This window comes from Leopardus geoffroyi, chromosome C2 (assembly GCF_018350155.1).
Source record: "Leopardus geoffroyi isolate Oge1 chromosome C2, O.geoffroyi_Oge1_pat1.0, whole genome shotgun sequence".
Taxonomy (NCBI): Eukaryota; Metazoa; Chordata; class Mammalia; order Carnivora; family Felidae; genus Leopardus; species Leopardus geoffroyi.
The window spans coordinates 11,942,703-11,970,260 of record NC_059333.1 but is presented as its reverse complement, the minus strand read 5'-3'; the positions used below and the strand labels follow the sequence as shown (position 1 = coordinate 11,970,260).

At 45.4% G+C, this 27,558-nt stretch overlaps 1 protein-coding gene and 1 long non-coding RNA gene across 3 annotated transcripts; one reads left to right on the top strand and one right to left on the bottom strand.

Annotated features, from left to right (window-relative positions):
- The first annotated feature begins 475 nt into the window (after nucleotides 1–475).
- Nucleotides 476–26,456, top strand: IFNAR1 (interferon alpha and beta receptor subunit 1). 2 transcript variants are annotated; one of them, XM_045501508.1, is made up of 11 exons: nucleotides 476–722; nucleotides 4,444–4,567; nucleotides 9,949–10,127; nucleotides 11,887–12,044; nucleotides 12,154–12,292; nucleotides 13,204–13,318; nucleotides 16,768–16,967; nucleotides 17,079–17,236; nucleotides 19,978–20,119; nucleotides 22,019–22,164; nucleotides 23,281–26,456. In XM_045501508.1, the coding sequence occupies exons 1-11, from the start codon at nucleotides 650–652 to the stop codon at nucleotides 23,518–23,520; spliced, it is 1,674 nt and encodes a 557-aa protein (XP_045357464.1). In that variant the 5' UTR covers nucleotides 476–649; the 3' UTR covers nucleotides 23,521–26,456. The 2 variants fall into 2 exon arrangements, with proteins under 2 accessions (XP_045357464.1, XP_045357463.1); XM_045501507.1 differs by lacking the exons at nucleotides 11,887–12,044; nucleotides 12,154–12,292 and having other exon boundaries at nucleotides 540–722.
- Nucleotides 22,052–22,728, bottom strand: LOC123610639. The gene is made up of 2 exons (XR_006718234.1): nucleotides 22,625–22,728; nucleotides 22,052–22,199 (listed from the first exon to the last, which is right to left on the bottom strand). It is a non-coding gene; the product is annotated as an uncharacterized LOC123610639 (long non-coding RNA).
- Nucleotides 26,457–27,558: the final 1,102 nt, after the last annotated feature.

The window sequence follows — 27,558 nt, the reverse complement described above, 5'->3', positions numbered from 1 at the left end:
ACACTCTTGCCCTTCGTTCACAGCGCTCTGCACGGAAACGGCCTGGTCCGCTCAGCAGCTTCCTCATTCCTGCCTCCCTGAACCCCCAAGCCGCCCTACGCGGCATTTCCAAGGCCTCCCGCCGCAATTAGAGACAAGAGGCTGGATAACTCCTGGGCCCTAAGGCCAGTGCAAGCGCGCGCCGCATTCTTGCGAGGGTCAAGGCCTCCAGTTGGGCGTGGTCTTTCCGGAATGAGAGGGTGGGCCGCCACGGGCGGTCACTGGCGGGAAAAAGGAGGAGTGAGGAGCACAACATACTAACCACCGCCACTCGAGGAGCGATTGTCCGGCCCACCTCCCTCCTCGCCGGAGTCCACCAGCGCCCCAGACTCGTAGCAGGGGGAGCCCGCGCAGGGGGCGGGGCGAGCGTGGGTGGGCGGGGCGTGCGCGGGGGGGCGGGGCGAGCGCGCGTCGGGGGCGGGCACGGAGAGGCGGGGCGAGCGCGGGGTCAGGGGTGGGAGGCGGTCGCGGACAGGAGGTGACTGTGCAGTGGGCGGGGCGAGGGGCGGAGCGAGAAGCCGCTTTTGCGCCGAGGGTTGCCTTGCGTTGTGGGGTTCTGCCCGAGGTGACCGAGGATGTGACTGGCCCGGCCGGCGGCGGCCAGCGGAGGATGTTCTCCCTCCTGGGCGCGACGACCCTGATGCTGGTTGCTGGAGCACCGTGGACTTTGCCCGCAGCCGCAGGTGAGAGACGAGGGGTCCGGGGTGGGGGGTGGGCATCAGGCTGGGCGGTAGGGGCGTTGGAAGCCTCCGCCCTTGGAGGCCGGTGGAAGGGGCTGATGTCTGGGAGACCTCTGCTCGTCCGTGGTCACAGCGCTCAAATCGAAAATCAAGAGGAAATAGTGTTCGAGGATCCTTCCACGCCGCTTGCTTGGGAGCCAGCGCCCCCGTCCCCCGGCAGGGGACGCCCTCCCCGCCATCCCTCCCCGGGTTCCCACCCCCGCGGTGCTGGGTGTTCAGAGCCTTCCTGTCGCCTTCGTGTCTCTTTGAAAAATCCGGCAGCTTGACTAGAGCCTTAAAAAATAACCAGGGCTTTAGCCGCGAGCTATGCTGCTGCTCCTGAAACCGTGTCTGAATTCAGTAAACAGTTATTGAGATCTTAATGTTGCTCTCTTTCAAAGTCACAAAAATATTCATACTTTTTAAACCTAGTAAATGCAATTCTGGACCCTAGCTTCAGAAAATTATCCAACATGTGGGAGGAAATTTAATATGGGAGGATGTATGTGTTTGGATTCATGTCAGACTTAAGTAGATAGATAGTAAATCATTTCTGACCATCAGTAGGCATGTGAAAAGCTGGAAGCAACCAATTGTGTAAATTGTACACGGTACAAAGGTGAAATAGACTTGTCGTCAAAAGGATATTGCTGACAGTAATAGGACAAAATCTGAAATCGAAGATGCTACTTAATGACTATTTCCAAGTCCTTTTGCATTTTTCAGTCAATTATTTGGTGGTCTCCCAAATGCCAAGATGCCCCTAACTTCAGGGTCTCTCTCCTTCAGCAGTAGAAGGACTGCATCCCAGAGGAAATCCCTGATTCTACCCCATCAATGTCCTCTTCTTGTGTCAAGGCTCAGAATTGCTGGCATTAGACTGGTCTAAACTGGAGACCATAAATGCTTTCGGATCTTTTATTGATTCCCATAAACCCAATCACTGCCCTTTGGCTGCATAGAATCCAGAAAATTACAACAAACGGGATGGGAATAAAGTTTAGAGGAGTGCAATAAGGAAAAGTAGTCTCAGTGATGAAGTCACAGAGAAAATGAATGTAAAAAAGAAAATTGAGGGAGGGGAGACTCAATAAGGAGCTCCCCAAAGTAAAAAAAAAAAAACAAAACATTTTCAGATGTTTTCTAAGATGCCTCCCCTTTTGACTGCATACCATAATATCTCCAGCTGGAAAATAGAGGAAGCAGTCCCAATAAAGAAAGTTCTACATGTGGACTCCTATGGTCGAAAGTCTGCAAGGAGAGAATTGCTTGCCTTGAGGCAGAAGTAAAGGCTAGAAATACGGTAGGAATACATTTTAAAGCCAGTCTTTAAAAAACTGTAGTTTGTCATAACGAAAGATCAGTCCTTTGTGATGTTGAAGAAATTCCTGTGAACTCAGCATTACGCTGAGTAGTCTGAGAAATGCAGGTTAAGTATGAAGCTATATAGACCCTGCCCTTAAGGAATTTGTAATCTGATGGCAGATATGTGCGTGACACAAAGAAGCAATTGAGTTTTGTTTTTTAGTTTGTTTGTTTGTAACATCTTCTTGCAATGAGTTTTGAGGTCCTGCTAGATGTCAGGTACTGTATTGAGTATCTACTTTAGTGTGAAATTAAGCAAATGGATTCCTGCTACAGCATATAAAGAGCAAGGTTAGTATGGGCCGCAGTATTTGAGCTTCAGTATTTGAGCTTCCGGGAGCTGGGTCTGGAGTGTGAGAGGAAGAAAAATTCAGGTTGGAGGGGCCAAAAGGGAAAAATAAGAAGACAGGAAATCCAACTGGGGGAAGATTTGTACTCAAAGCATAAGAAATAAAGCAGATCTCTAGATAGAAGTCCTTAAAAATAAACAGAAGAGGGGCGCCTGGGTGGCTCAGTCAGGTAAACATCCGACTTCGGCTTAGGTCATGATCTCGCAGTTCATGAGTTCGAGCCCTGCATTGGGCTGTGCTGACAGCTCGGAGCCTGGCTCCTGCTTCAGATTCTGTGTCTCCCTCTCTCTCTGCCCTTCCCCAACGCATACTCTCTCAATAATAAATAAAACATTAAAAAAAAAAATTCTTAAAAAAAAAAAAACAAAAACAGAAGGGTTCAGGCTTGTTAATGAACACCTTTGCAAGTTCCCGTAGGGCTCAGCTGACATGATCAACATTCATACCTCTATCTCTCGATTTTGTCATGTGAATATTTGGTTTCTGTCAGTAGCTGTTCACTTTGAATCACACCTGTCTCATTCTCTATCAGAATATATGAAGCGTGAACATAGAATGTGAAACCAAACTGAGGCTGTTACACAGTGGAACCCTGTATCCTCTCATTGCTTCTAAGATCAAAGAAAATGCTTATACAGACTATTTTTTCTTTTTTTTTTTTTTAACCTTAACTAAAGAATACTTTTAGTGCTAAAAAGTGCCAACTGTAATCTGAGACTTCAGCAAGTTGTAATCTTTTTGCTGGTAGGTCTTTTTTTTTTTTTTTTTTTTTTTTTTTTGATGTTTAATTTCTTTTCGAGAGAGCACAAGTAGGGGAGGGACAGAGAGAGAGGGACAGAGGGAAGGGACTTGAACTCACAAACCACGAGACCGTGATCTGAGCTGAAGTCGGACGCTCAACCGACTGAGCCACCCAGGCGCCCCAAGGTCTTTTTTTTTTTTAATTAATTAGTTTGTATTTATTTATTTATTTTTGTCATCATGATGAGGGCATTAATCCCCATCTCCTAGTTCACCCATCCCCCACCTACCCTCCCTCTGTTAACCATTAGTTTGTTCTCTACAGTTAATCTGTTTCGTGGTTTGTCTCTTTTTTCCTTTGCTCATTTTGTTTCTTAAATTGCACATATTAAAAGAAGGGGCGCCTGGGTGGCTCAGTCGGTTAAGTGTCCGACTTCAGCTCAGGTCATGATCTCACAGTCTGTGAGTTCGAACCTCACGTCGGGCTCTGTGCTGACGGCTCAGAGCCTGGAAGCCTGCTTGCGATTCTGTGTCTCCCTCTCTCTCTGCCCCTCCCCTGCTCATGCTCTGTCTCTCTCTGTCTCAAAAATAAATAAAAACATTTAAAAAAATTTTTAAACTTGCACATATTAATGAGATCATACGGTGTTTGTATTTCTCTGCCTGACTTACTTCGCTTAGCATTATATTCTCTGGCTCTCTCCATGTTGTTGCAAATGGTAAGATTTCATTCTGTTTTATAGCTGAATAATATTCCATTATACATACACACCACATCTTCTTTTTCTGTTCAGCTACTGACAGACACTTGGGCTGCTCCCATAACTTGGCTATTGTAGATAAAGCTGCAGTAAACATAGGGGTGCATGTATCCTTTTGAATTACATTTTCACATTTTTTGGGCAAAGAGACATTTTTTCAAATAAAAGACAATTTCCCTTTGTTTCTTTTCTCCAGCTTTACTGAGATGCATTTGCCATATAAGGCTAACTTTTTGCAGATTAAAAAAATCTCAGCCTTTCTCCAGCTTTCTCAAATGCAGAGATATAATTAGCAGCCTCCCTGGGCCGCGAGCACTCATTGGGTTTTTGTTTTAGATTTTTGTATATGCTTTATTATATTTGAATGCATTCACTCTTTGATCAGTGATGTGAAAGGAAGACTCACGTACTAAAGAATATGCACGGTGTATATGTAACTGTGTTCTTTTTTGTTGCCTTTGTTTATAGGGGGAACAAATCTAAAATCTCCTGAAAATGTAGAGGTCCACATCATTGATGATACCTTCACCCTGAGGTGGAATGGGAGCGATCCAGCTGTCGGGAACGTGACTTTCTCAGCAGATTATCAAGTGTATGTGACTCTACTGATTGGTTTGCAAGAACCACCTGAATAATTTCAAACCATTGTAACCCTGTCATTTACTTCTCAGGGTTGGGAAACCATTGGCTTTTCCATCTTCTAGAGGAATTTTATGTCTGTGTGATATTTATGCCTTCGTTTCTACAAATTCATCTTTGGGTGTTTCAGCAAAAGAGGTTTGGGGCATAAGGACGGCAGACAGCTTCTGTAGACCACGCTTTTCTCTTCTAGACGCTCCGCCTTCTTTGAGTATAAATTAGGGTCGGAACTTGAACGTGTCTTGAGGACATGGGAGAGGGCCCCAAAAGGTCTATCCATGGTCTTGGAATAGGCCACCCGCACCCTGCCGGTCAGGCTTTACTATTTCCATTAGGCACAATGTTTTCATTTTAGATACAGGACCTCGCATGTCCACAGACCCTGTTTCTGGAGTTTCTGTCTCCTCCCTGGTGCTGATTTCCTACGTAATAGCTGCCAAGATAATTGGGCAGGTGGGGAGTTGCAGAAGAAAGGATTACAGAAGGAACACAGCTCAGGAAGCACAGTACTTTGCTTTGGGTGTCCTGGGTGTTAAGTGACCCCTGTCCGGGGTGATCTGTGTCCAAGAAAGAGCGGCCGGTAATTGGGCGGTGAAGAAACGGGGTGCAGGACCTCCAGAACCAGGACGCTCCCACTTCAACGACAGCCCCGGCACCCTCCTTCTCCCATTGATTGTTCTTTGGAGTTTTGTTTGTTTTTTTAGGTTTATTTATTTATTTTGAGAGAGAGAGATAGAATGAGCAGGGGAGGGGCAGAGAGAGGGGGCAGAGGATCCGAAGGGGGCTTCTGTGCTGACAGTAGACAGCCCGACACAGGGCTCGAACTCACGAACCGTGAGATCATGACCTGAGCTGAAGTTGGACGCTTCACCCACTGAGCCACCCAGGCGCCCCCTCCAGTTGGTTGTTAATAGAACTGTGAGATTAATCCCACAGCTTTAGTAATTAGCATGTGTGTACTTGTGCATGTGTACATATATGTATGTGTGTGTGCGTGTACACACACGAACTTGTATACGTACATATGTGGTTTTTCTCGGAATTAATTATTTAAGAATTTATCTCTAGACACTCTTTAAGTTGAACTTGGAGTTTTGTCACTTTTGTTCTTTGCTCTCGTTGAGAACTTTCTCATGAAACAACTGCTTTCAGTGTAACAAAGGTCATTTCGGATACTCTTTTTTTTTTTTAATTTTTTTTAACGTTTATTCATTTTTGAGAGACAGAGACAGAGCATGAGCAGGGAAGGGGCGGAGAGAGAAGGAGACACAGAATCCGAAGCAGGCTCCAGGCTCCGAGCCATCAGCCCAGAGCCCGACACGGGGCTCGAACTCACGAGCCGTGAGATCGTGACCTGAGCCGAAGTCGGACGCTCAACTGACTGAGCCACCCAGGCGCCCCTAGATACTCTTAATTAAAGTTACCCTTTTAGTAAGGAATAGTCATAGACAGCGCTCTTGTACTGTCATTCCTCCGCATCCTGTTGCTTATCCTGAATTCTCCAGCCCATAATAGCCTCTTACCCTTTCTGACTTTAGCATCGAATGCATTATTTCACGGTGTTCTTATTCCACCCTGTTCTACTAGCTTTATAAATAATCGCCTTGTAAAAATATGCCAGACCACCAGTTCAAGGAGACAGTGTGGCGATGGTGTAGTGTCGTGCGGACTTGGGCCAGGCTGCTTGGGTTTAGAGCCGTCCCATGCTACCTATTCTGTCCCAGTTTTCTTGCCTGTTACGTTGTGATAATAAAAACTAATATGACCATATATGTTTATCATCCAAACCAAGACACTTTTCGGAGTTAGAAGGGGCAGTTCATGTTAGATAAGCGAGAACAACAAACTACAACCAGCACCACCCCAGGCACGCTGAGATGGGGCACCCCTGTAATAAGGGGTCTAACTCTGAAGGCTGTTAGAAGTATACAGAACAGTTGTATGGAAGGTGCCCAGAGCACTGACATGGAGTAAATGATCAGTGGAAGTGTAGTTAATCGCAGCAGCAAACAAATATTTTTTAACGTAGTGTTTCTCAGAACATAGGACATAGGCACTGGTGATAAATGCCGCATAAAAAAGCTGTTAGGATTCCGGCGTCTGTAAAACACATGCTAAGACATCAGTGTTTGTGACCTGTAGCTACAGTTCATTATGATGTATGTAGTGTTTAGTATTGATTCTTTCATTCAATAAACACTGAGTGCCTCCTGTGCCGAATCCTCCTATGGGCGCTTAGAATATATCCGTGAATAGGAAAGACAAAGATGGCAGGTGATGATGTTATGACACTGGTTTTATGAAATGAGTTTTGTGTTGGTTACATAATCAGTTTCGAATTCTATTTTGTTCCGATCTAAATACTTTTATGACAAAGTTGAGTTCGGGGTTTGTTTTTTCTTTAAGTAACATAAAAGCAGCTCCCGCTGCATTAGCTCCCTCGTCTACAGAAGCATTGGAATCAAGGCTGTAAGTGCATCTCCTGGAACAGGAAAGAGGTAAAGAGTGAGAGTGGGTTAGAACCATGTCAAGACTTGGTTTTAGAAGTTTTATAAGGTCGGGGCCCCTGGGTGGCTCAGTTGGTTAAGCGTCCGACTTTGGCTCGGGTCATGATCTCACTGCTCGTAAGTTCAAGCCCCACGTGGGGCTCTGTGCTGACAGCTCAGAGCCTGGGACCTGCTCTGGATTCTGTGTCTCCCTCTCTCTTTGCTCCTCCCCTGCTCACGCTCTGTCTCTCTCTCTCTCTCAAATATTAAAACAAAACGAAACAAAACAAAAAAAAAACCATAAAATTTTTATAAGGTTTTCTGTTTATATTAAGAGTTTCTGGATTTTTAAAAATAGATTCTGGGGATGCCCGGCTGGATCAGTCAGTTGAGCATCCAACTTGATTTTGGCTCAGATCATGATCCCAGGGTTGTGGGATCTAGCCCTGCGTCGGGCTCCATTCTGAGTGGGGAGCCTGCTTAGGGTTCTCTGTCTCTGTCTCTGTCTCTCTGTCTCTCTCTCTGCCCCACCCCCACTCTTTCTCTCTCAAAATAAAAAATAGATTCTGGTGTGGAAAAGTGTCTCAGGAATGGTATCATTAAATGCCAGCTCTACCCTCACAGCTCAGATGAGTAAAATAAAAAAGGGAAACCGGCCAGGAATGAAGCTTTCCACATGCTAGTGTATGTTTTTGGCAGATTTTTCAAAGGTTTCTTTTTTGAAAAATGAGATAGACTTGTATTGGGGTCCTCAAAGAACTTATGTGGATAGATCACCCCTGGAGTCTGTTGTCTTAAAGCATTTTTATTTCCATGTATTTCCTTTATTTATTTATTTATTTATTTATTCATTCATTTATTTATTTATTTATTTGAAAGAGAGAGAGAGAGCGCACACCCAAGTGAGCTGAGCGTGGAGCCTGACGCAGGGCTCCATCCCACAACCCTGGGATCGTGATCTGAGCTGAAATCAAGAGTCAATTGCTCAACCACCTGAGCCACCCAGGTGCCCCTTAAAGCGTTTTTTTAAATTTTTTTTTTTTTAACGTTTATTTATTTTTGAGACAGGGAGAGACAGCATGAACGGGGGAGGGTCAGAGAGAGAGGGAGACACAGAATCTGAAACAGCCTCCATCTCTGAGCTGTTAGCACAGAGCCTGATGCAGGGCTCGAACTCACGGACCGCGAGATCATGACCTGAGCCGAAGTCGGATGCTTAACCGACTGAGCCACCCAGGCGCCCCCTTAAAGCATTTTTAAAATGAAATCTACAATATTCTCCTTCCCTCCTCGTCCCCCTCCCCTCCGAGGAGCAGCTTAGGCTGGAGCCATGAATCCATCTTGACAAAAATGCCTTCTCACCGGATAGTTCCTCTGCCTGGTTGAAGGTAGACAGGGCTTCACATAGGCAAAAAATTTCGAAACCTGGCAAGTTTCCTCTCACCTTCCCGTCAGCCTCCTCGGTAGGTCAGGCAAAGTGACATATGGCAACGTGACCCTTTCCCTTTTAGGCCCTCCTTGCCAACTTGATTTCTTCATGTTTTTTGAAGAATCCAATATTGATCAGTTCTACTTTTGAATGGACTAAATCCACTTCAAAGAATTTGTTAATTTTTGTTAACATTTTAAGTTCTTTGTCTCTAGTGATGTAGCAGAATTACTGCAATCAGCGAGCCAAAGGGACGGTTTGGTCTTGGTGAGGGCAGGGGAAGTTTCCAAACCATGCTGATTCTGAGGTCTTTCTTTGGTCTGGTAAATCTATTCGTAGGACAAGTTTAGAAGGGCGTCATTGGGGCGCCTGGGTGGCTCAGTCAGGTGAGCGTCCGATTTCGGCTCAGGTCATGATCTCACGGTTCGTGGGTTCAAGCCCCGCATCGGGCTCCGTGCTGACAGCTCGGAGCTTGGAGCCTGCTTTGGATTCTGTGTCTCCCTCTCTCTCTTTTCCTCTCCTCCTTGCAGTCTGTCTCTCAAAAATAAAAATAAACACTTTTAAAAAAATTTTTTTTCAAAAAGAAGGGAATCATCAAATCCAGTTACCAAATTTTCGATAAGGAAAAGATCCAGAAATACAAGGCAGTTGGCCAGAAGTCACACAACTCTTCTTAACAAAGTTCGCTGTTACCTTACATGTTATTTCTTTCTCTGCTTTTTTGAAATCCTTCCTAATACAAACCGTCACAAAATTATAGAACTGTAGTAAAAAATTAACTCTGTCACGGGGTTCCTGGGTGGCTCAGTCAGTTAAGTATCCAGCTCTTGATTTTGGGTCGGGTCTTCACCCCACAGTCGTGGGATTGAGCCCCACACTGGGCTCCGTGCTGGCGATGGAGCCTGCTTGGGATTCTCTCTTGCACTTGTGCACGCGCTCTCTTTCTCTCTCTCTCTTTCTCTCTCTCTCAAAAACATTAACTGTCAGAATTATTCCATTTTATAAATAATAACTGGGTATATATGTATTGAAAAAGTGCAGAGTTGCAGAGGAAAACGTTAACAGGACCTGAAATAGAAAAAATAACTACTGGGGCGCCTGGGTGGCTCAGTCGGTTAGGCGGCCGACTTCGGCTCAGGTCATGATCTCACGGTCCGTGAGTTCGAGCCCCGCGTCGGGCTCTGTGCTGACAGCTCAGAGCCTGGAGCCTGTTTCGGATTCTGTGTCTCCCTCTCTCTGACCCTTCCCCGTTCATGCTCTGTCTCTCTCTGTCTCAAAAATAAATAAAGGTTAAAAAAAAAAATTAAAAAAAAAAAATAACTACTTAGACCAGCTTTATAATGTCAGTAAACAGAGACCGTGTTTAACACTTGTATTTATATATTTTCTTATGCACTTATTTGCCTTTTTATTTTAAAGACCCAGAAATGATACTTGGCTAAAATTGCCTGGGTGTCAATCTGTTACCAGTACCAAATGCAACTTTTCTTCACTCAAGCTAAATGTTTACGAAAAAGTCAAATTGCGTGTAAGAGCAGAAAAGGGAAACGAGACTTCTCCATGGCATAACGTTGACGCATTCGCCCCATTTGAAAAAGGTAAGAAGTTGCCAGCTGAATTATAGTATATTCTTCGTTAAATCTCACTGCAACAGCTCACTTCGTAAGCCTGTTCATTTGCACGATGTGAAGTCTCCCATTCAAAAAAAAAAAAAAAAGCGGGCCACCTAGGTGACTCATCGGTTAAGCGTCCGACTTCGGCTCAGGTCGTGATCTCGCGGTTCGTGGGTTCGTGCCCCGTGTCGGGCTCTGTGCTGACAGCTCGGAGCCTGGAGCCTGCTTCCGATTCTGTGCCTCCCTCTCTTTCTGCCCTCCCCCTGCTTGCTCACATTCTCTCTGTCTCTCTCTCTCTCAAAACTAAATAAATACTAAAACAAAAAAAAACTGCCAAGAATGATCTGTATCCCTCTCTGCACTTCTCTGCCTGCCGCTCAGCCTGCAGCCTTCTACATCAATTCTGTCCCTCATCACTACACGAAACCACTCTCATCCAGTATCCTGGTGACGCCAACGCCGAGTGAGTCCCCAGCCCTCTTCTAGATCTCCAGGGCCCTGCTCCCTCCCAGCACTCCTGCGCATCAGATCCCTCCTTTGCCACTTTGTTCCGGCCCCCCTGACCTTTCAGTGCCCCACTGCTCACAGGGCTCGGTCCTCGCCTCTTCTCTTTCTACGCTCATCCGCTGCTAATCTGGCTTCCGAGCCCATCTGTATGCTCTTGAGAAAGGCCCACGCTTACACCTCCAGCCCCACTCTTTTCCCCTTGTGTTTAGACTGGTATCATCAGTTCTCGAATTCAGCATCCCTGCGTAGATGCCTAGGGGTCATCTGGCCAAAGCTCTTGATTTCCTCCCCTCAAAACCTGCTCTTCTAGCAGTTTTTTCCATCCCTTCTAAGGACAGCACCTATTTATTCGCTCGCTCAGGCCAAGAGTCTTGGAGTCCTCCTTGGCATCCTGCCTCCAGCCTGCCAAGGAATTCTGAAAGATCAACCTTCAGAGCATGTCCCGAATAGGATCCTTTGTCACTGCACCCCACCCCCCACCCCCACCTGGGCCAGCCTTCACTAAGCCACTCCCACTTGCCACTTGAACTTCTGCAGTAGCTTCGTCCCGGCCTCCCTGCTTCCTCGGACGTTAACTAGGATGATCTTTCCACAATGTAAATCACGGCGGCATGGCTCTCCTCCGATCTCACCCCGACACTGATTAACTACATGACACTGATTTAACTGCATGAACTAGGAACTACTACGGAGTTCTTCCTTTGTCATCTGGCTCCCAGCTACTCCTCTGATCTCCTTTTCAACCATTCAGCCATTCAAGCCTCTTCATCATCTCTTGCAAAGGGGGAGCACATTCCCACCTCGGAGGCTCTGCACTTGAGCACCCTCGGGCAGGAATACCTTTTCCCTACGTAATGTGCATGGCTGCCGCCCTTAAGTGACTTATGCCTTTGAGCACCTGTCTCAGAGAGGCTTTTCTGGACTAATTTACCTAAAACAGCCCTTGCCACCGTCCTCTGTCCCTTTATGTCACTTCATTTTTCCGTATAGCACACCACATTGTATGTATTCGTTTATTTGGGTGTTTGGGCGTTTTTTTGTTTTTTTTTTTATTGTCTTTTTTGTTTGTTTGTTTTGTTTTTTACTATATGCCCCACTGAAATGTAGGCTCTGCGAGGGACTTTCTCTGTTTGACTATGCCAGGCCCATATGAAGCACTTAGAATTATTTGCCAACTGAAATGTTTTGACCTTGTGTTAATGAAATTGTTATAATAAATACGTTGGTCTTTTTACAGCTCAAATTGGTCCTCCAAAAGTACATTTAGAAGCCGAAGATAAGGCAATAAAAATAAACATCTCCCCACCTGGAGCAAAAGATGGTGTCATGTGGGCTCTGGATCGTTCGAGTTTTACATACAGCTTAGATATCTGGAAAAACTCTTCAAGTGCCGAAGTGAGCATGACTTTTACCTTTGTTCAGCAGAAGGGCAAAAGGACATGGATCTGGTCCAGTTTTTGACCGTCTACTTTTTAACAGCAGAATTCTATTTGTTTTATTATAGATAAAGACTGAAACTGTTTATCCCAGAGACAAAATTTATAAACTCTCACCAGAGACGACTTACTGTTTAAAAGTTAAAGCAAGACTTTTGCCGAGAAAAATTGGTGCCTATAGTCCAGTGTACTGTATAAAGACCACAGGTAAGGAGGAAGTTATGCTTTAGATTCAGTAACTGTATGTCCGGATGGGCAATCTATTAATTGTGGCATTTTTCCCCCCTTGGGTTGCTGGAGGTTATATGATGGTTTAATAGATGTTAAAACAAAAACATCATCACCGCCGTTACATAAGGGGGAAAAATGTCACAGTGTTTGGGATTTTTTTTTTTTTTTGTCTCAAGTCCAGAGGAATGAAAATTCTGCCTAAAAGTCTAAATAATTTCTAATGACAAAAACTGATTTTTATTCGCTCAGAATCCACAAAGTAGCTGCCAGAGGAGCAGTTCATTTTCCAAAAAGTATACCTTTATAAGTGAAATGTTCAAATGTGAAAGCATCCTGACATATTTCGTCAATGACATCTTGCCAGTAATGAAGGTCCGGGGTTAGGGGCTTAGATTTGTTTGTTATTTTGATCAAAGTTTTATATGCTTTGTTTTCAAAATCAAACAACACAGAAGGGTTTAAAGTTTTCCTCTCCTGCCTCCTTACCCCTGGTTCCGTTTATAAGTGACGAGCACTGCTCTCATTTTGTACATATTCTTTCCTGCCTTGGTCAGGGCTCGTGTAAACATACGCGCAGACCTACGGTTTCTTGGTTTTGGCTTTCAAAATAAAAAAATTGGATCCTGCTAGATCTGTCTTTCCACTTCCTCGTTTAACCTAATGCCCTGAGGATCTCTTTGTGCGTGAGCCCATACAGATCTATCACATTCTTTTAAGTGGCTGCACCATACTGCATTGTGTGAACATATACCAGAACTCACTTAGCCGTTACCTCGTGATAAAATGTAAGCCTTTTATTTTCTTTGCCGTGCCGCTAAGAATTCTTACCATACGTTATCTCCCTAAAGTAAAAATGCATGCTTTTCTGTGTGATCTTTGTCTTCTAGTTGAAAATAAGCTGCCTCCACCAGAAAACCTTCGAATTGATGCTATAAATGACATCTGTGTTCTTAAGTGGGATTACGCATCTGAAAACATGACTTTTCAAGCTCAGTGGCTCCAGTAAGTCCTAGTCCATTAGTTTCCTTTTGCACAGTTTGCTTTGCACAGTTCGTTATGGTTCCTTTCGTTCCACTTCAGCCCCCCACTGTTCCAGGCACACGTGCTGACGGATGGAGACGCGTTACCCTATATTGGAAACGGGACGTTTAGTACCGCTTCCCGCTCTGCCGGTAACTGACTGGATGACACTGAGCTGACCCCTTACTCTTTCGGCCTCACTTTCCTCATTTGTTGTAAGATGGGCACACTCTCATAATATCTCGAGTGCCCACTGGCTCTTTTTCTTTTTCCTAAGTATGTGTCTCATTGTGTGTGTCATTTCCCCATTCTGCAATACTTGACACGTGACCCTGACCTGTTCTTCAGAACTCGCTTTTTCCGGGAGTCCTTGAAATGATCTCAGTCCAGCCACTCTGCCTTGCTCAAGCCAGCCTTCCCATGTTCTTGACGACTTCATTAGTTTTGACAGGGGTTTTTGGTGATGACTTCAGTGGGAAACGGAGAGAGCCGGGGAGAACCGTGCTCTCGCCGACACTGGATGACGTCTAGGCGCCGCAGAAGTGGGTTGAGAGAACTGCACGCGGTTCACGTCGACCGGGAGGTTGTAGGGGATAAAGAGGCAAATCAGGTGGAAGGAGAAGGGGGCCGTAGGGGAGGAAAGGGATGGGAAAGAAAGCTCTGTTTAGAGCAGAGGGACAGAGGGACCGGAGGCAAGGAAAGAAAGAGCCAGGAGAGAAGCGAGAAGCAAACAGGGCGAAGGGAAGTAGATACTGACTCTGCTGGGCTTTCTCTGTCCTTCAGTGTTGGTCGTGGAATAGAAACGTGCCCCCGTGCCTCCGTGCCTGCCCATGAACCCTCAGACGGACCAGGAAACCGTGCAGTAGCCTTTTGTGTTCACTTCTCTCCCAGCAGGATGCTGAATGATAGGGCCACAGACGAGAGAGGGATGGAGGTTTCCGGTGGCCCGTCTCGAATTGTCTTTTGGGTACTTGGCCCACTGTACAGAGCCCGGAAGGGACTGTAAAGGGGCAGCCGAACACGGCCCGTGGTTCCTGAAATCCAAAGCGGGTAGCTGAGGTTGCATAGCAAGGTGTGATTTGGGGCTGAGGAGTGGTGTACAAATTAAAAGGTGACAGAAATCGAAAGTGCCAAGGTGGGAGTGGGGCTGGAGAGGCCAAAGGAGCCGCGTGGAGGGGGAGGAGATGTGAACAAGGCCTGGATTGGTGAATCACATGTTTTAAAGTGGACGAGACGGGGCACATGAGGCAGAGCTACACCACACGGGAAACTCAGGCTGCGAAGAGATTTAGAACTAGGTCAGCACGCCTGGGTGGCTCAGTCGGCTAAGCATCCGACTCTTGATGTTGGCTCAGGTCATGGCCTCGCAGTTTGTGAGTTTGAGCCCCGCATTGGGCTCTGTGCTGACAGTGCACAGCCTGCTTGGGATTCTCTCTCCCCCTCTCTCTCTGCCCCTCCCTCCTCTCTAAATAAGTAAACTTTAAAAATAGATGATAGATAGATAAAATTAGGTCAAGGTAAGAGGGAGGTACAGTTTTCTATTGCTCTGTAACAAATTACCACAAATTTAGCAGTGTAAAGAGGGCTGTTACCTCCCACTGACTTCGGGTCAGGGGACCAGGCCTGGCTTACATGGTCCCTCTGCTCAAGAGGTCCCAAGGCAGCAGTCAAGGTGTCAGCTGGGGCTGTGGTTTCATACAGCCCTCATAGAGGACCTTGGGGTCCTCTCCTACACTCATGCGGTTGTTGACAGAATTCATTTCTCAAAGCTATATAGGACTTGTGGTGACCTACTTCTTGGAGGCCATCAGGAGAGAGAATCTCAGATCTCTAGACCTCTTTTCGGGGGCTTGTTTGATGAGGCAGGTCCCTCAAGCTTAGTGTCATTCAGTTAACAAAGAGTCTGCTGATTTGGGACCTTAATTTCATTTGCAAATCCCTGTATCTTTGCCATGTAATGTAACCTACTCAAGAGTTCATGGGTTCTGCCCACACTCAAGGGGAGGGAATATATAGGACATGTGCACCAAGGGTGAGAATCTTGGGGGCCATCTTGGAATTTTGCCTACCATGTGGGAGAAGACCGCGTTGAGAACAGTTGAACCTTTGGTCATGGGAGAGAAATGGGAGAGAAAGTTGAATAGGTAGGATGGAGTAAGATAAGCTTAGCCTCAGACTGCCCTCTAGGCATTTGGGTGCTGTTCAGAATTTTACGTTGAGGGATAGGTAACATGAGGTCCGTATTCAAGGAGGGTGAAGGTTGCTGCATTGTATGTGATGCAGTGAACCATTGAAACCCCAAAGACAGGAGAACCAGTTAGGAGGCTATTGTAGTTCCAAGCTTGAACTGGGATGCTTCGAGCCGTTGGTTTCTGAGCAGTTTACTTGACCTCCCCAGGCTCAGTTAGGTGCCCACATTCTGTTTAGACTTGCTCTTATCACCCTGTGGTGTACATCTCCCATTATAACAGGCAGCCATTGGTGTGTGGGTGGATGTTTCACAGCTGGTTTTCCAGAAGAAGAAGAAGCCTTATTTTTAATGTTTGCCAGTTTTCACGATGTAAATGCTCCCACTGTGGTCACTTTTTTTTTTTCTTCTTACTGTGTTCACTTTCAAGCTTCCAACATGATGTCACCGAACATGGCGTTGGGAAGAAACGCACAGCAAAACTCCATTACATAGTATGTCCACCACATAGATACAATAGGCGTGAATAGCTTTGAGCACAGATAATAAAATATAGTCAAATAATTAGGACAGAGGACTTTCGAGCCAGGTTGTCACCTGTGCTTCTGACCCACCAGCTACAAATTAAAAAAAAAAAAAAGACAGAAAATGAAAAAAGAAGAGAAGAGTTTTGAGTATTTTTATTTTTAATGCAAACTCTTTGTAAGCTTATACAATTTGATGATTTTTTTTTTAATATCTTATTTACTTTTTGGGAAAGTGCAAGTCGGGGAGGAGTAGAGAGAGGGGGACAGAAGACCCGAAGCAGGCTCTGCACTGACAGGGTGACAGCAATGAGCCCGATTTGGGGCTCGAACTCTCAAACCGGGAGATCATGACCTGAGCTGAAGTCGGACGCTCAACCCACTGAGCCACCCAGGGGCCCTGCAATTTGATTTTTAATAATGGCTTTTAATAATGGGTTCGCAGCATTGCTGACTATTCAGCAGCTGTTTTTGTGTGCTGGCGCTGGTCAGCCCCGGCACACCCGTGCTTTATCACATTCTGGAACAAGGTCTTCGGTTCTCTGCGTCGTATGGACGTCTCTGACACCGTATTGCGAGACACTGAGGGTGGGGACTGTTTACCTCTGTAACCTTAGTCCCTAACAGAGTGTCTAGCATATTATAGGTGTTTCATAAATACTTACTGAATGATTATGTTTGTAATAAAAAAAAAATTTTTTTTTTTTTTGTCTTAAAAGTGCCTATTTTAAAAAGATTCCTGGGAACAACTCAGGTAAATGGAAACAAATGCCAGGCTGTGAAAATGTCAAAACTACCCAGTGTGCCATTCCTCAAAATACTTTCCAGAAAGGAATTTACCTTATCCGTGTTCAAGCATCTGATGGAAATACCACATCTGTTTGGTCTAAAGAAAAAAGATTTGATGCTCAGTTACAAAGTAAGCCAGTAGCTTTTCCTCCGGAATGTGTTTCTCTGATTTGATGCAAATTCTTAACGCTGTTTTCCTAAGTCCCAAGTTGAGCATCGTGTCTGTACATTTTTTTCCTAGGTGTCCTCGTTCCTCCAACCATTAACTTGAAACCCACGAATGATGTTTCCCTGCGGGTCTTTATCGGCGCTCCAGAAGAGTCTGAAAACAAGTCTGTGAACCAGCATTACTCACTAATTTATGAAATCGTATTTTGGGAAAACACTTCAAATGCTGAGGTAAAACACACACACACACACACACACACACAACAACAACAACAAACTATGTGCTGCAAGTTTGTAATGTAGGGCTGTAAATGTGATTTGGGTAAACAAAGTTTGAAGTTAAAATTTTGGCAAAATTTGTAAACTCTAATAATGTTAGCATCTTTCCATGTTTTGCGTGCTAGTTATGGATCATCTGCGTCTGGGCCCGTTTGTTTTTAACACTCAGATCCCTGAGCCCTTTTACTATTCAAATCAGAATCTCCAGAGGTAGAACTCAGGAATTTGTGTTTTTAAAACGATTCCTGGGTATTTATCTAAACCAGGGTTGCTCAATGCTGTTGACCTTTGGATTGGATCATTCTTTGTGGTCAGGGTTGTCTTACACATTATGGATGCCAGGATCATCCCTCCCAGTCAGGACAACCAAAAAAACCTTTAGATGTTGCCAGATATCCATTGGAGGCAGGGTACCTCCAAGGAGGTGAAGAATCTTAGATGGTACAACGGTTTGTGGCCCTCCGGGAGGAAACCATGCCTCCAGAGTTCAATTTCGCTCAACAAAATCAATTTCGTGGCAAGGGAAAGATTAGAAAACAGTCGTCTAAAAGGCTCCTGAGCTGGGGGACTCATGAAAAAAAAAGGTTAAGAAACATGGGTTCAAATACTAAAATTCAAAAACCATGGGCAAAGATAATATACAACATCAGATAACCCACATTATTTCTAGATCTCTTTTCCCTGTGGAATTACAATCAAGGACTCAACCTTTAAAAATCTTAGGCAGTCGAGTGGGGTGAATTCTGTAACTTGACTTCATTTTCAGTTGGAAATCTAAGAAGATTCCAGTGACTTGGCTGCTTTCCTTTTAACTATCTGAACACACTGTAACCAAAGCATAATTTAGTACACTGAGAATTAGTCAGTTCTCAGTTATCCCTACATCAGGAAAACCTAACTATGTGTCTCAAGCCACCAAATTATGTAACCTTACGCAAGGTGCTTTACCTCTCTGAGATTTTGTTTCCTCTTTTGTAAAGGGGTGGTAGTCATAGTAACTACATTTTTTTTGAAAGGATGTTTATGTTTATAAGGTTTAAAATGAGGCAACATCTGAGGGGTACCTGGCCAGCTCAGTCGGTGGAACTTGTGACTTTTGATCTTGGATTGTGGTTTGAGCCCCATGTTGGGTATAGAGATTACTTAAAAAAAAATTTTTTTAATTTTTTTTTTTAATGTTTATTCATTCTTGAGAGACAGAGAGACAGAGCATGAGTGGAGGAGGGGCAGAGAGAGAGACAGGGAGACAGAATCCGAAGCAGGCTCCAGGCTCTGAGCTGTCAGCACAGAACCTGACGTGGGGCTCCAACCCACGAACTGTTGAGATCATGACGTGAGCCGAAGTCAGACGCCCAACCTACTGAGCCACCCAGGCACCCCTTATTTAAAAAATTTTTTAATCTTTTTTAAAAATTGTTTTTAATGTTCTTATTTATTTTTGAGACAGAGAGAGACAGAGCACGACTGGGGGAGGGGCAGAGAGAGAGGGAGACACAGAATCGGAAGCAGGCTCCAGACTCTGAGCTGTCAGCACAGAGCCCGACACAGGACTCAAACCCACAGACTGTAAGATCATGACCTGAGCTGAAGCCGGACGCTTAACCGACTGAGCCACCCGGGCGCCCCTAAAAATCTTTTAAAACGAGGCAACATATGAAAATACCTAGCACATGACTTGACAGATAGTAGAGATTAAATAACTTCACTGGCCATCTTGTCCTGTCTGGCCAATACGGCAGTTATTACACTCATGATAGCAACTCCTATTTATTGAAAGCTGATTAAGCAGCAGGTACTGTGGTAAGTAATTTACGTCAACTGTCTCAGTCATTCTTCCACAGAACAACCCTGCCAGGCGATCTGATTGATGAAATCATTCAGCAGACACTTGGGATGGAGTGTCTGTCCCTTATTCCTTCCCTGATTGATGCGGAGCTTTCGACAGTGGAACGTGGCTGGGTGTGACGTGAGCATAGTTTGGCTTGGCACTCAGACTTCTCTCGTTTGCCAGGAGGGAACAATGCTCCACCTAGTTTCTGGTCCAAGGAGGATGAGGGACTCGTGGAGGAGACTTAAACCTGACCCACCGCCTCCATGAGGGCTCCCCAGCCAGTCAGAACATGTTGCGGGGGGCGGGGTGGGGGGGGGGAATAAATGCGTTTTCAGCCACAGGACGTTTAGTGTTATTATGTAACACTGCACGTTACTTCGTTGTCCTTGTTTCATGATGTTGTTACACAATGTTATGGTGGCCATACCTGACTACTACAGGGAGGCGCAATGATTGTCTTCGTTTTACAGATCTGGAAATAGGGCGGGGAGAAATGAAATAACTTCGCCAAAGGCCACATAGCTATACGTGATACCTTAATACAGGCAGTTTAAGGCCAGAACCCCCCACTCCTGAGCAGAGGAAGTACAATGGCAATTAATCCAAATCAACGGGTACTTATAAATTAGAGTTGTCTTAGGACTCTATCTTACTCTTTTTTTTGGAAGCAGCATTTTTAACTTTGATTTGGTTCTGATGTGTCATCCAAAACAAATTTATATTTCTTAAATGCGCTCCAACTAAGTGGTTAGGAGGGGCCAGTCCTAGACTGGATATTTAGAGAATTCAGGAAAGTGACATTCCCTATCTGATTTCCTAAGGTAACTAAGTTTTATCAATGATCTCCTTATATTTTTTATAGAGAAAAACTCTAGAGAAAAGAACTGACTTTACTTTTCCTAACTTGAAACCACTGACTGTATATTGTGTCAAAGCCAGAGCACTCACTGAGAATGAAAGGAGCAGCGTTTTTAGTGATCCTGTGTGCGAGAAAACAAAACCAGGTCAGAATCTTTCATTATATCTTAAAAAAAAAAATTGTTTTAATGTTTATTTATTTTTGAGAAAGAGAGAGAGAGAGAGAGGAAGACCGAGTGTGAGTGGGGGGAGGGGCAGAGAGCAGGGCAGACTCAGAATCTTAGGCTCCAGGCTGTGAGCTGGCAGCACAGAGCCCGACGCGGGGCTCGAACCCATGAACTGTGAGATCATGGCCTGAGCCGAAGTCGGACACTTAACCAACTGAGCCACCCAGGTGCCCTCGTTGTATCTTTTTTAAAAATGTAACTAAAGGGGCGCCTGGGTGGCGCAGTCGGTTAAGCGTCCGACTTCAGCCGGGTCACGATCTCGCGGTCCGTGAGTTCGAGCCCCGCGTCGGGCTCTGGGCTGATGGCTCAGAGCCTGGAGCCTGTTTCTGATTCTGTGTCTCCCTCTCTCTCTGCCCCTCCCCCGTTCATGCTCTGTCTCTCTCTGTCCCCCAAAAAATAAATAAACGTTGAAAAAAAAAATTAAAAAAAAAAAAAATGTAACTAGACTTGGGGCGCCTGGGTGGCTCAGTCAGTTAAGCATCCAACTCTTGATTTCGGCCCAGGTCAATGATCTCACGGTTTGGGAGTTTGAGCCCTGCATCAGGCTCTGTGCTGATGGTATGGAGCCTGCTTGGGATTTTCTCTCTCTCCCTTTCCCTGTGCCTCCCCTGCTTGCTCTCTCTCTTTCATCAAAATAAATAAACATTTTTTCTTTTTCTTTTTTTTGTTAATGTAACTAGACTAGGGCGCCTAGGTGGTTCAGTCAGTTGAACACCTCTTGATTTTGGCTCAGGTCATGATCTCACAGTTCATGAATCCAAGCCCCACATCGGGCTCTGTGCTGACAGTGTAGAGCCTGCTTGGGATTCTCTCTCTCTCGCTGTTTCTCTGCCTCTCCCCAGCTCGCTCGCTGTCTCTCAAAATAAATAAATAAACTTTAAAAATAATTCAGTTCACTGAGATTGTAAAATATTTCCTTTTTGACTACTTTAAAAGTATAAAGAGAATATTTTCTTCATGAACTACATGAATCAAAAGTAGACCTTCAAGTTAAGACTTTCGGTTTTAGAAAATATTTTTCTTTTTTCTTTTTAATGTTTTATTTTTGCGAGAGAGACAGAGCACAAGCAGGTGAGGGGCAGAGAGACAGGGAGACACAGAAACCAAAGCAGTCTCCAGGCTGTGAGCTGGCAGCACAGAGCCCGACGCAGGGCTTGAACCCACAAACCACGAGGTCACGACCTGAGCAGAAGCCGGACGCTCAATCGACTGAGCCACCCAGGCACCCCTAGAAAATATTTTTAATGCACAATTCAGTGTTTTTGAATGTGTTAAATTTCTTCCAGTACCCACATAATTAATTGCTCTTACCAGTTACGCTTTAGCATTTAATAAAACTATTTTCGACTTTTTTTTTTTTTACATCATTCTTAATACGATTATCATGCAGAAATCGCTTAAGTAGCTCAATTGTGAATTTTGTTATGAGGGAATGGTGAAGTCCCATGTTGTATTTTCCAGTTCCTAGTGTTGACCTGTTGGTACTTACTCGTCACAGAATGGTTTTAATTAGGCCAGCTGTGTGTTACAGAAATGCTAGAGAATACTTGGCACGTTGGGAGCCACATGTCAACGTGGCCTCCTTCACTAAGCCTCTCTTACTTCACTGGCCAGGCCACCATCTTTAAACGGAAACGGGTTGCCCACAGCTGCTGTATGCTCAGTGTTACCAGAAATATTTCTAAGGGCGTATGGTTGCGTACATTTTACGTTTCCTTTCACGTGGCTACGTGTTATGCGCACACAGTGTCAGCGCTATTAACGTGTTTGCGTGTCAAAACTTATGTTGAAGCTAAACATCACCTATTTCTGTTTTAGGAAGTACTTCCAAGACGTGGCTCATAGCTGGGATTTGTGCTGCCTTATTGTCCATCCCGGTCGTCACTTACGTTCTGAAACTATTCCTGCGATGTGTCCGTTATGTGTTCTTCCCATCAAGTAAACCTCCTTCCACGATAGATGAGGTATGTTACTCTTCTGTGTCGCCAGGTGGATTTTTCTTAAAATGAACGGGAAGTATGTTTCGTTTGAACAGAATCCATACTTTTTTCTTGTTATGCAGAAACTAATACAGACTGGGCTGTTTTCTTCAGCTTTCAGTAAATTGGCTTTAGAAACAGCCATTTAACATCACATAACATGGACTGGTAACATGTGTCCGTCATCTCCTATTATTCTGGCAGTTTGGCCCCTGTGGCATTTGTTTTACCATTGAAAGGCTTGGCAAAACATAAGAGACTCTTAAAAACTGAGAACGAACTGAGGGTTGATGGGGGGTGGGAGGGAGGGGAGGGTGGGTGATGGGTATTGAGGAGGGCACCTGTTGGGAGGAGCACCGGGTGTTGTATGGAAACCAATTTGACAATAAATTTCATATTAAAAAAAAAAAGAAAAAGAAAGGCTTGGTAGTCACCAAAAGCCTACCACATTGTCGTGAGTTGCACAAAGTGTATTCTGTAGATGACATCACAGACAGGGAAATAAGGAGAATGAGCCTCTTGCGACATCTCGCAGGTTCCTGTTTGGCACACCTGTGAGGGGAGCCGATTGAATGAAAGCACTCGATGATCAAGGCCCAAGCGCAAGGACCTGGCCTGGGGATGGTGGGTTCACCTAGGTGGGCTTCAGGCTGCCTGCCTCGAGAGTGTCGTTCGGGGCTCCGGCTTGGCAGCTCCAGAGACGTGGAGGCGAATTGTTGATCAGCCACAATCCGTCTGCACATGTTCACTCTGTGAGCTCCAGCCGATCACTGAAGAGAACCTGAGCGAGCGCCCTTACGGGGTAAAATTTCCAGACACCCTCGCCACAATCCCAGAGCACCCCCCCCCCCCGTTCCGTCCTCTCCCGCGCTCACCGGGCCCCTGACCCTAACAGCGCTCAGATGTACGTGACCTCACAAGTGGCCGTGTTCTAAACCTTAGACTGGGGCCGATAGGCTCTTAGCTGACTTTTCTTTCATATGCACGCCAAAACACAGCTTTTCTCGGTACTGGATGTAGGAGACGGAAGCTAGGTTATTAGTAGGAAACTGTTAACTCTTTTAAACAACCTGTTTCCATTCCTCCCCTTCTTTAAATCAGTATTTCTCTGAGCCGCCACTCCGGAACCTCCTCCTTTTCACTTCTGAAGAGCAAACTGAAAGGTGTTTTATAATCGAAAATACAAACATTATCACCGCAGTAGAAGAAACTGAGCAAATCGGTGAAGATCACAAAAAATACAATTCCCAAACCAGTCAAGATTCGGGCAATTACTCGAACGAAGACGACAGCAACGACAGCAAAAGCGGCGAAGACTTCCCGCAACAGGAAGCCGAGTGACCGGAAGCGAGCACTACACCCTCCGGAAGTTGCGTGGGAGGCACGCCGGAAGTGCGAGCTGCGCCGCTCAGTCCCTCCACTCCGGCTTGCTGAGGAAGGAAAACATCTCCGGGTCGTAGGTCCTAAAATACAGGCAAGCACGTGACGGCGGTATTTGCAAACGGAAGAACACAGATCGGGACACACGTTCTCTGTATTCTTTCCCACGTGTGGAGCCGTGACCGAGGGTGGTTAATTGTGTTCCTGTCGGGTAACACGGTCACCGTGCTGCCTGTGGCCGCGCGTCACCCGTTCGTTCGCCATCCTCCATTCCCAGTGTGATAGTTCAGGATTTTTCGGGGAGCAATTAGACACTCTTGTAGGCCCTTGGGAAATTTCCTTAGAAAAGCCGGGTTCCGTTACCACTGGTTTTCTGGAAAACAGCTTAGTCCAGAAAACATCTGCAGATGCCAGGAATGGGATCCGTAACATTTTCAGGGGACTTCTCTCCGGGTATCCCCGAAACACTGGCTCTACATCACAGTTACCTCTCCCTTCTGTGGTTGAGGCTTCAAAACAGGTCATCTTTTGCTGGACATTAACACTTGCCGATTCAGAACTTAATTCACAACTTAGTAGAACAGTAGCTTCTGAATTCGCAGCCACCGAAGTTACAGAGAAAGGGCAAACTGTCTAGAGAAGTTAGGATTTTTTTAGCAGAAGGAAGTATGTAGAGGTGAGCCAGGTGTATGCAGGAAGGCTTGAGACCAGAATTTGCTACCGATAGAGTAAGAAGTAGAAGATAATGCAGTAGGAGGAAAGCAGGTGACTTTAATGAAAAATAAGAGTAGTGTGTCTAATCAACTTTTAATTATTAACGTGCCGTGTGGTCGCTTGTTGCTAGGCTCATGTGCCATTTTTTTTTTTTCCTTTCTCAGTTTTATTGAGTTGTAATTGACCTGTAACTTACCTGTGTCGTGTTTCAAACCCGGCCAGCTTCTCTGTGTCGTGTAGCTGTGTTCAGGCATCCCTTCTGTTTCGTTTACGTGTGCTCAAGAAAAGGAAAATGTATTGCCGAGGTGAGGACGAAAACGTAACTGGAAGGAAAACCTAATTTTAAGAATTACATGTTTTCCAAAGGCCACCTAGAGTTTATATTTAAACTATTCACGGAGATCCTTCCGTTAGGAAGGAAGTCTGGGAATTTTGGTGGCCTCTGAAGGGAGAAGAGATGGGAGTGACGTGGTGCGCTGGGACATCCGTAACCTAAGGCCAGTATTGTGTACGCGGTGGTCCCCACGGAAGTGACAGGTTCCTCCGTGGGGAAGAAAAGGTTGAAGGCGGCTGCCGTGGGGAAGGTGCACCTGCACGTCATGCGCTCTCCGGGACCTGCCGTCCAGGCTGCTGGCAGAGCCCTGCAGGGGTCAGGAAGGCCCCGGAGCCCCTCTGAGACACAGGCCTGCGCTGGGGGGATCCCTGAGGTGACCGGCACACATTCGCCTTTTGATCTTTCTGACCAGAGACATTTCCTTGCAGGCAGACCTTCTGGGTTGGCCCTCTGTTTGTAGAGGTGATAGGAACGTGTTCGGACACCCTGTCCCCCACCCTGTGGCTTTCATGCCGAGCTGATGGCGACGGTCCCGGCCAGCACCCAGGCCCTAGATTGACCCCGGCAACAAAGCTGGGCCCTATGATGTGGCAGCGTGCGTCTTCACCTCTGTGGTGTTGGGTGAGCACATGTGTCAGCAGCAGCAGCAAACACAAAGCTGCTCAGTTTTGCCCTCGTTGTCTAGACCTGAAAATACAGTTCCTTTCCATTCCGCATTATGGTCTGCTTGTAACACAGCCAGGAGGTGCTTCCTTGCAAAGTGAGGAGTATTTTTTCCGAAGAATAGTTTGCTTGGAAGTATCGTGTCCTCGGGGGTGCCGAGAAAATGCCTCGTGATTACAATATGGATTGTTCTCGGAGAGGCTGAATGTAACCTAAGAGTTTATGTAAAAGATTTGTATCATCGCAGCCAGAAATCTTTATTATAGATTAATAGCCATTGTAAGTAGTGCCATGGGTCTGTAAACACATACCTTCATGTTTATATTTACCCTTGCCCTCACATATGATGTGGGCCATATTCCATTGTTAGGACAGCCATAAACCACTTACTAGTGTAGATTCTAATTCAAAAATTAGCAATGCTGCTCAGAACTATGCATCTTAGAACATTTTAGAATCTGGCCAGAAATTTACAACCAGTAAAGTTATTTTTTTAAATAGAATTTGCAGTTTGGGGGCGCCTGGGTGGCTCAGTCGGTTGAGCGTCCGACTTCCGCTCAGGTCACGATCTCGCGGTCCGTGAGTTCGAGCCCCGCATCGGGCTCTGGGCTGATGGCTCAGAGCCTGGAGCCTGTTTCACATTCTGTGTCTCCCTCTCTCTCTGACCCTCCCCCGTTCATGCTCTGTCTCTCTCTGTCTCAAAAATAAATAAACGTTAAAAAAAAAAAAATTTAAAAAAAAAAAAAAAAAGAATTTGCAGTTTGTTATCTTTTTCCCAGCCTGTGACCTTTAAAGCAGCCCCGGATTGCTCTTAAGAATTCTGAGTGTACAAAAACTTTCCTCCCTCCCCTCTCCTTCCCGTGACTCCCCTGACATGTTACATATTTGTTTTTCATGTGGTATCTGTCTGCCCCCATGAGACCAGAAGCTGTATGAGACCAGACTTTCTCTTACTCATTGCTGTATCCTCAGCAGAAAATAATTATCTAATGTGTGAAATCTACAGTTTGAACCACGTGGGTGTCTCTGACAATGTTTGTATGTTTGTTGAGTTTGTTGGAAGGTCATAGCCACGTTTTCAGTGTTTCTTTGCAGTAAACTTGCATCCTTTATTCATGTTTTTGTCTTTAAACCCTGTTACTGTGAACAATTCTATATAATAAACACTGGGGCCAGAAATCTTCAATTTTGTTGTTGTCATGTTTAGACTTAATAAACTTTCATGTATAAGGGCGCCTGGGTGGCTCATTTAGGCACCCAACTTCGGCTCAGGTCATGATCTTGCGGTTTGTGGGTTCGAGCCCCACATCGGGCTCTGTGCTGACCGCTCAGAACCTGGAGCCTGCTTCGGATTCTGCGTGTCTCTCTCTCTCTGCCCCGACCCCACTCATGCTCTGTCTCTCTCTCTCTCTCTCTCAAAAATAAAACATTTAAATAAATAAACTCTCATGTACCAAAGATGCCACAACTGATCCCTTCACACAGTGCTCAGAGCAAAGGGGGCCGATGCCTGTGCCCAGAGTGCTGAGGCCCAGTGCCGAGGATCCTGAAGGAGCCACTGCGGCCATCCTGCGTCCCCCAGCCCCTGGACAAGTAGCTCACTTGCTTGCTCTTTTCCTTTTCACAACCTCCATTTCAGACACGTGGATGGAGCACAGCCTTGGATAAATCTGTGCGATGGTGTTGCGTGTGCTTCTTTCCTGAACTGAACTGCCTGCCTTTTACAAATATTTCTTCTCCGAGTAAATTCAGAAATTTCTGACGACACTCCCCAATCCCGTACGTAAACTGATCTCTCCTGCCATTTGGACACATTTAATCTGAAGTTGAACACAACTGATACTCGGACCGGGGACCCTTCAATAATCTGTTTTTTATAAGCTTTCTCAAATTTTCTTTTCAAAATGGACAGTACTTTTTCAAAATACTAATAAATTCATCTCCGATGCCCAAGAACTGCCCTGTTAACCTAACAAATACCAGTAACATCCAATATTTTCTCACCGCATTTTTTCCTTGGGTTTAGGTGACCACAGAATTCTAGGTCTTGCAGGCCACGTAAATATATGTGGAATATATGTCATAGGCTATTTATACTGATGGAAGAAAAAGAGGAATAGCTTTTCCCTCCCCTGAGGGAAGAAAAAGGCAAGAAGAGAGAATTTGATGCTTTGTGCGAAGGATATACCAGTTTCCTACCCTTTAGGAGGCCGGTCCCAACTTGGGACTCACATTCTAGCAGAGGATATCTTGCAGATGAAGTAGTAATTGATGAGGGAGAAAGCAAA

Bases quoted from the DNA above. Each gene is read 5' to 3' on its own strand.
- IFNAR1 (XM_045501508.1), top strand. From the start codon at position 650: ATGTTCTCCCTCCTGGGCGCGACGACCCTGATGCTGGTTGCTGGAGCA. The intron at 17,237-19,977 runs GTAAAACACACA...TATTTTTTATAG, and splicing joins AAAACACTTCAAATGCTGAG to AGAAAAACTCTAGAGAAAAG. The intron at 20,120-22,018 runs GTCAGAATCTTT...TTTCTGTTTTAG, and splicing joins GTGCGAGAAAACAAAACCAG to GAAGTACTTCCAAGACGTGG.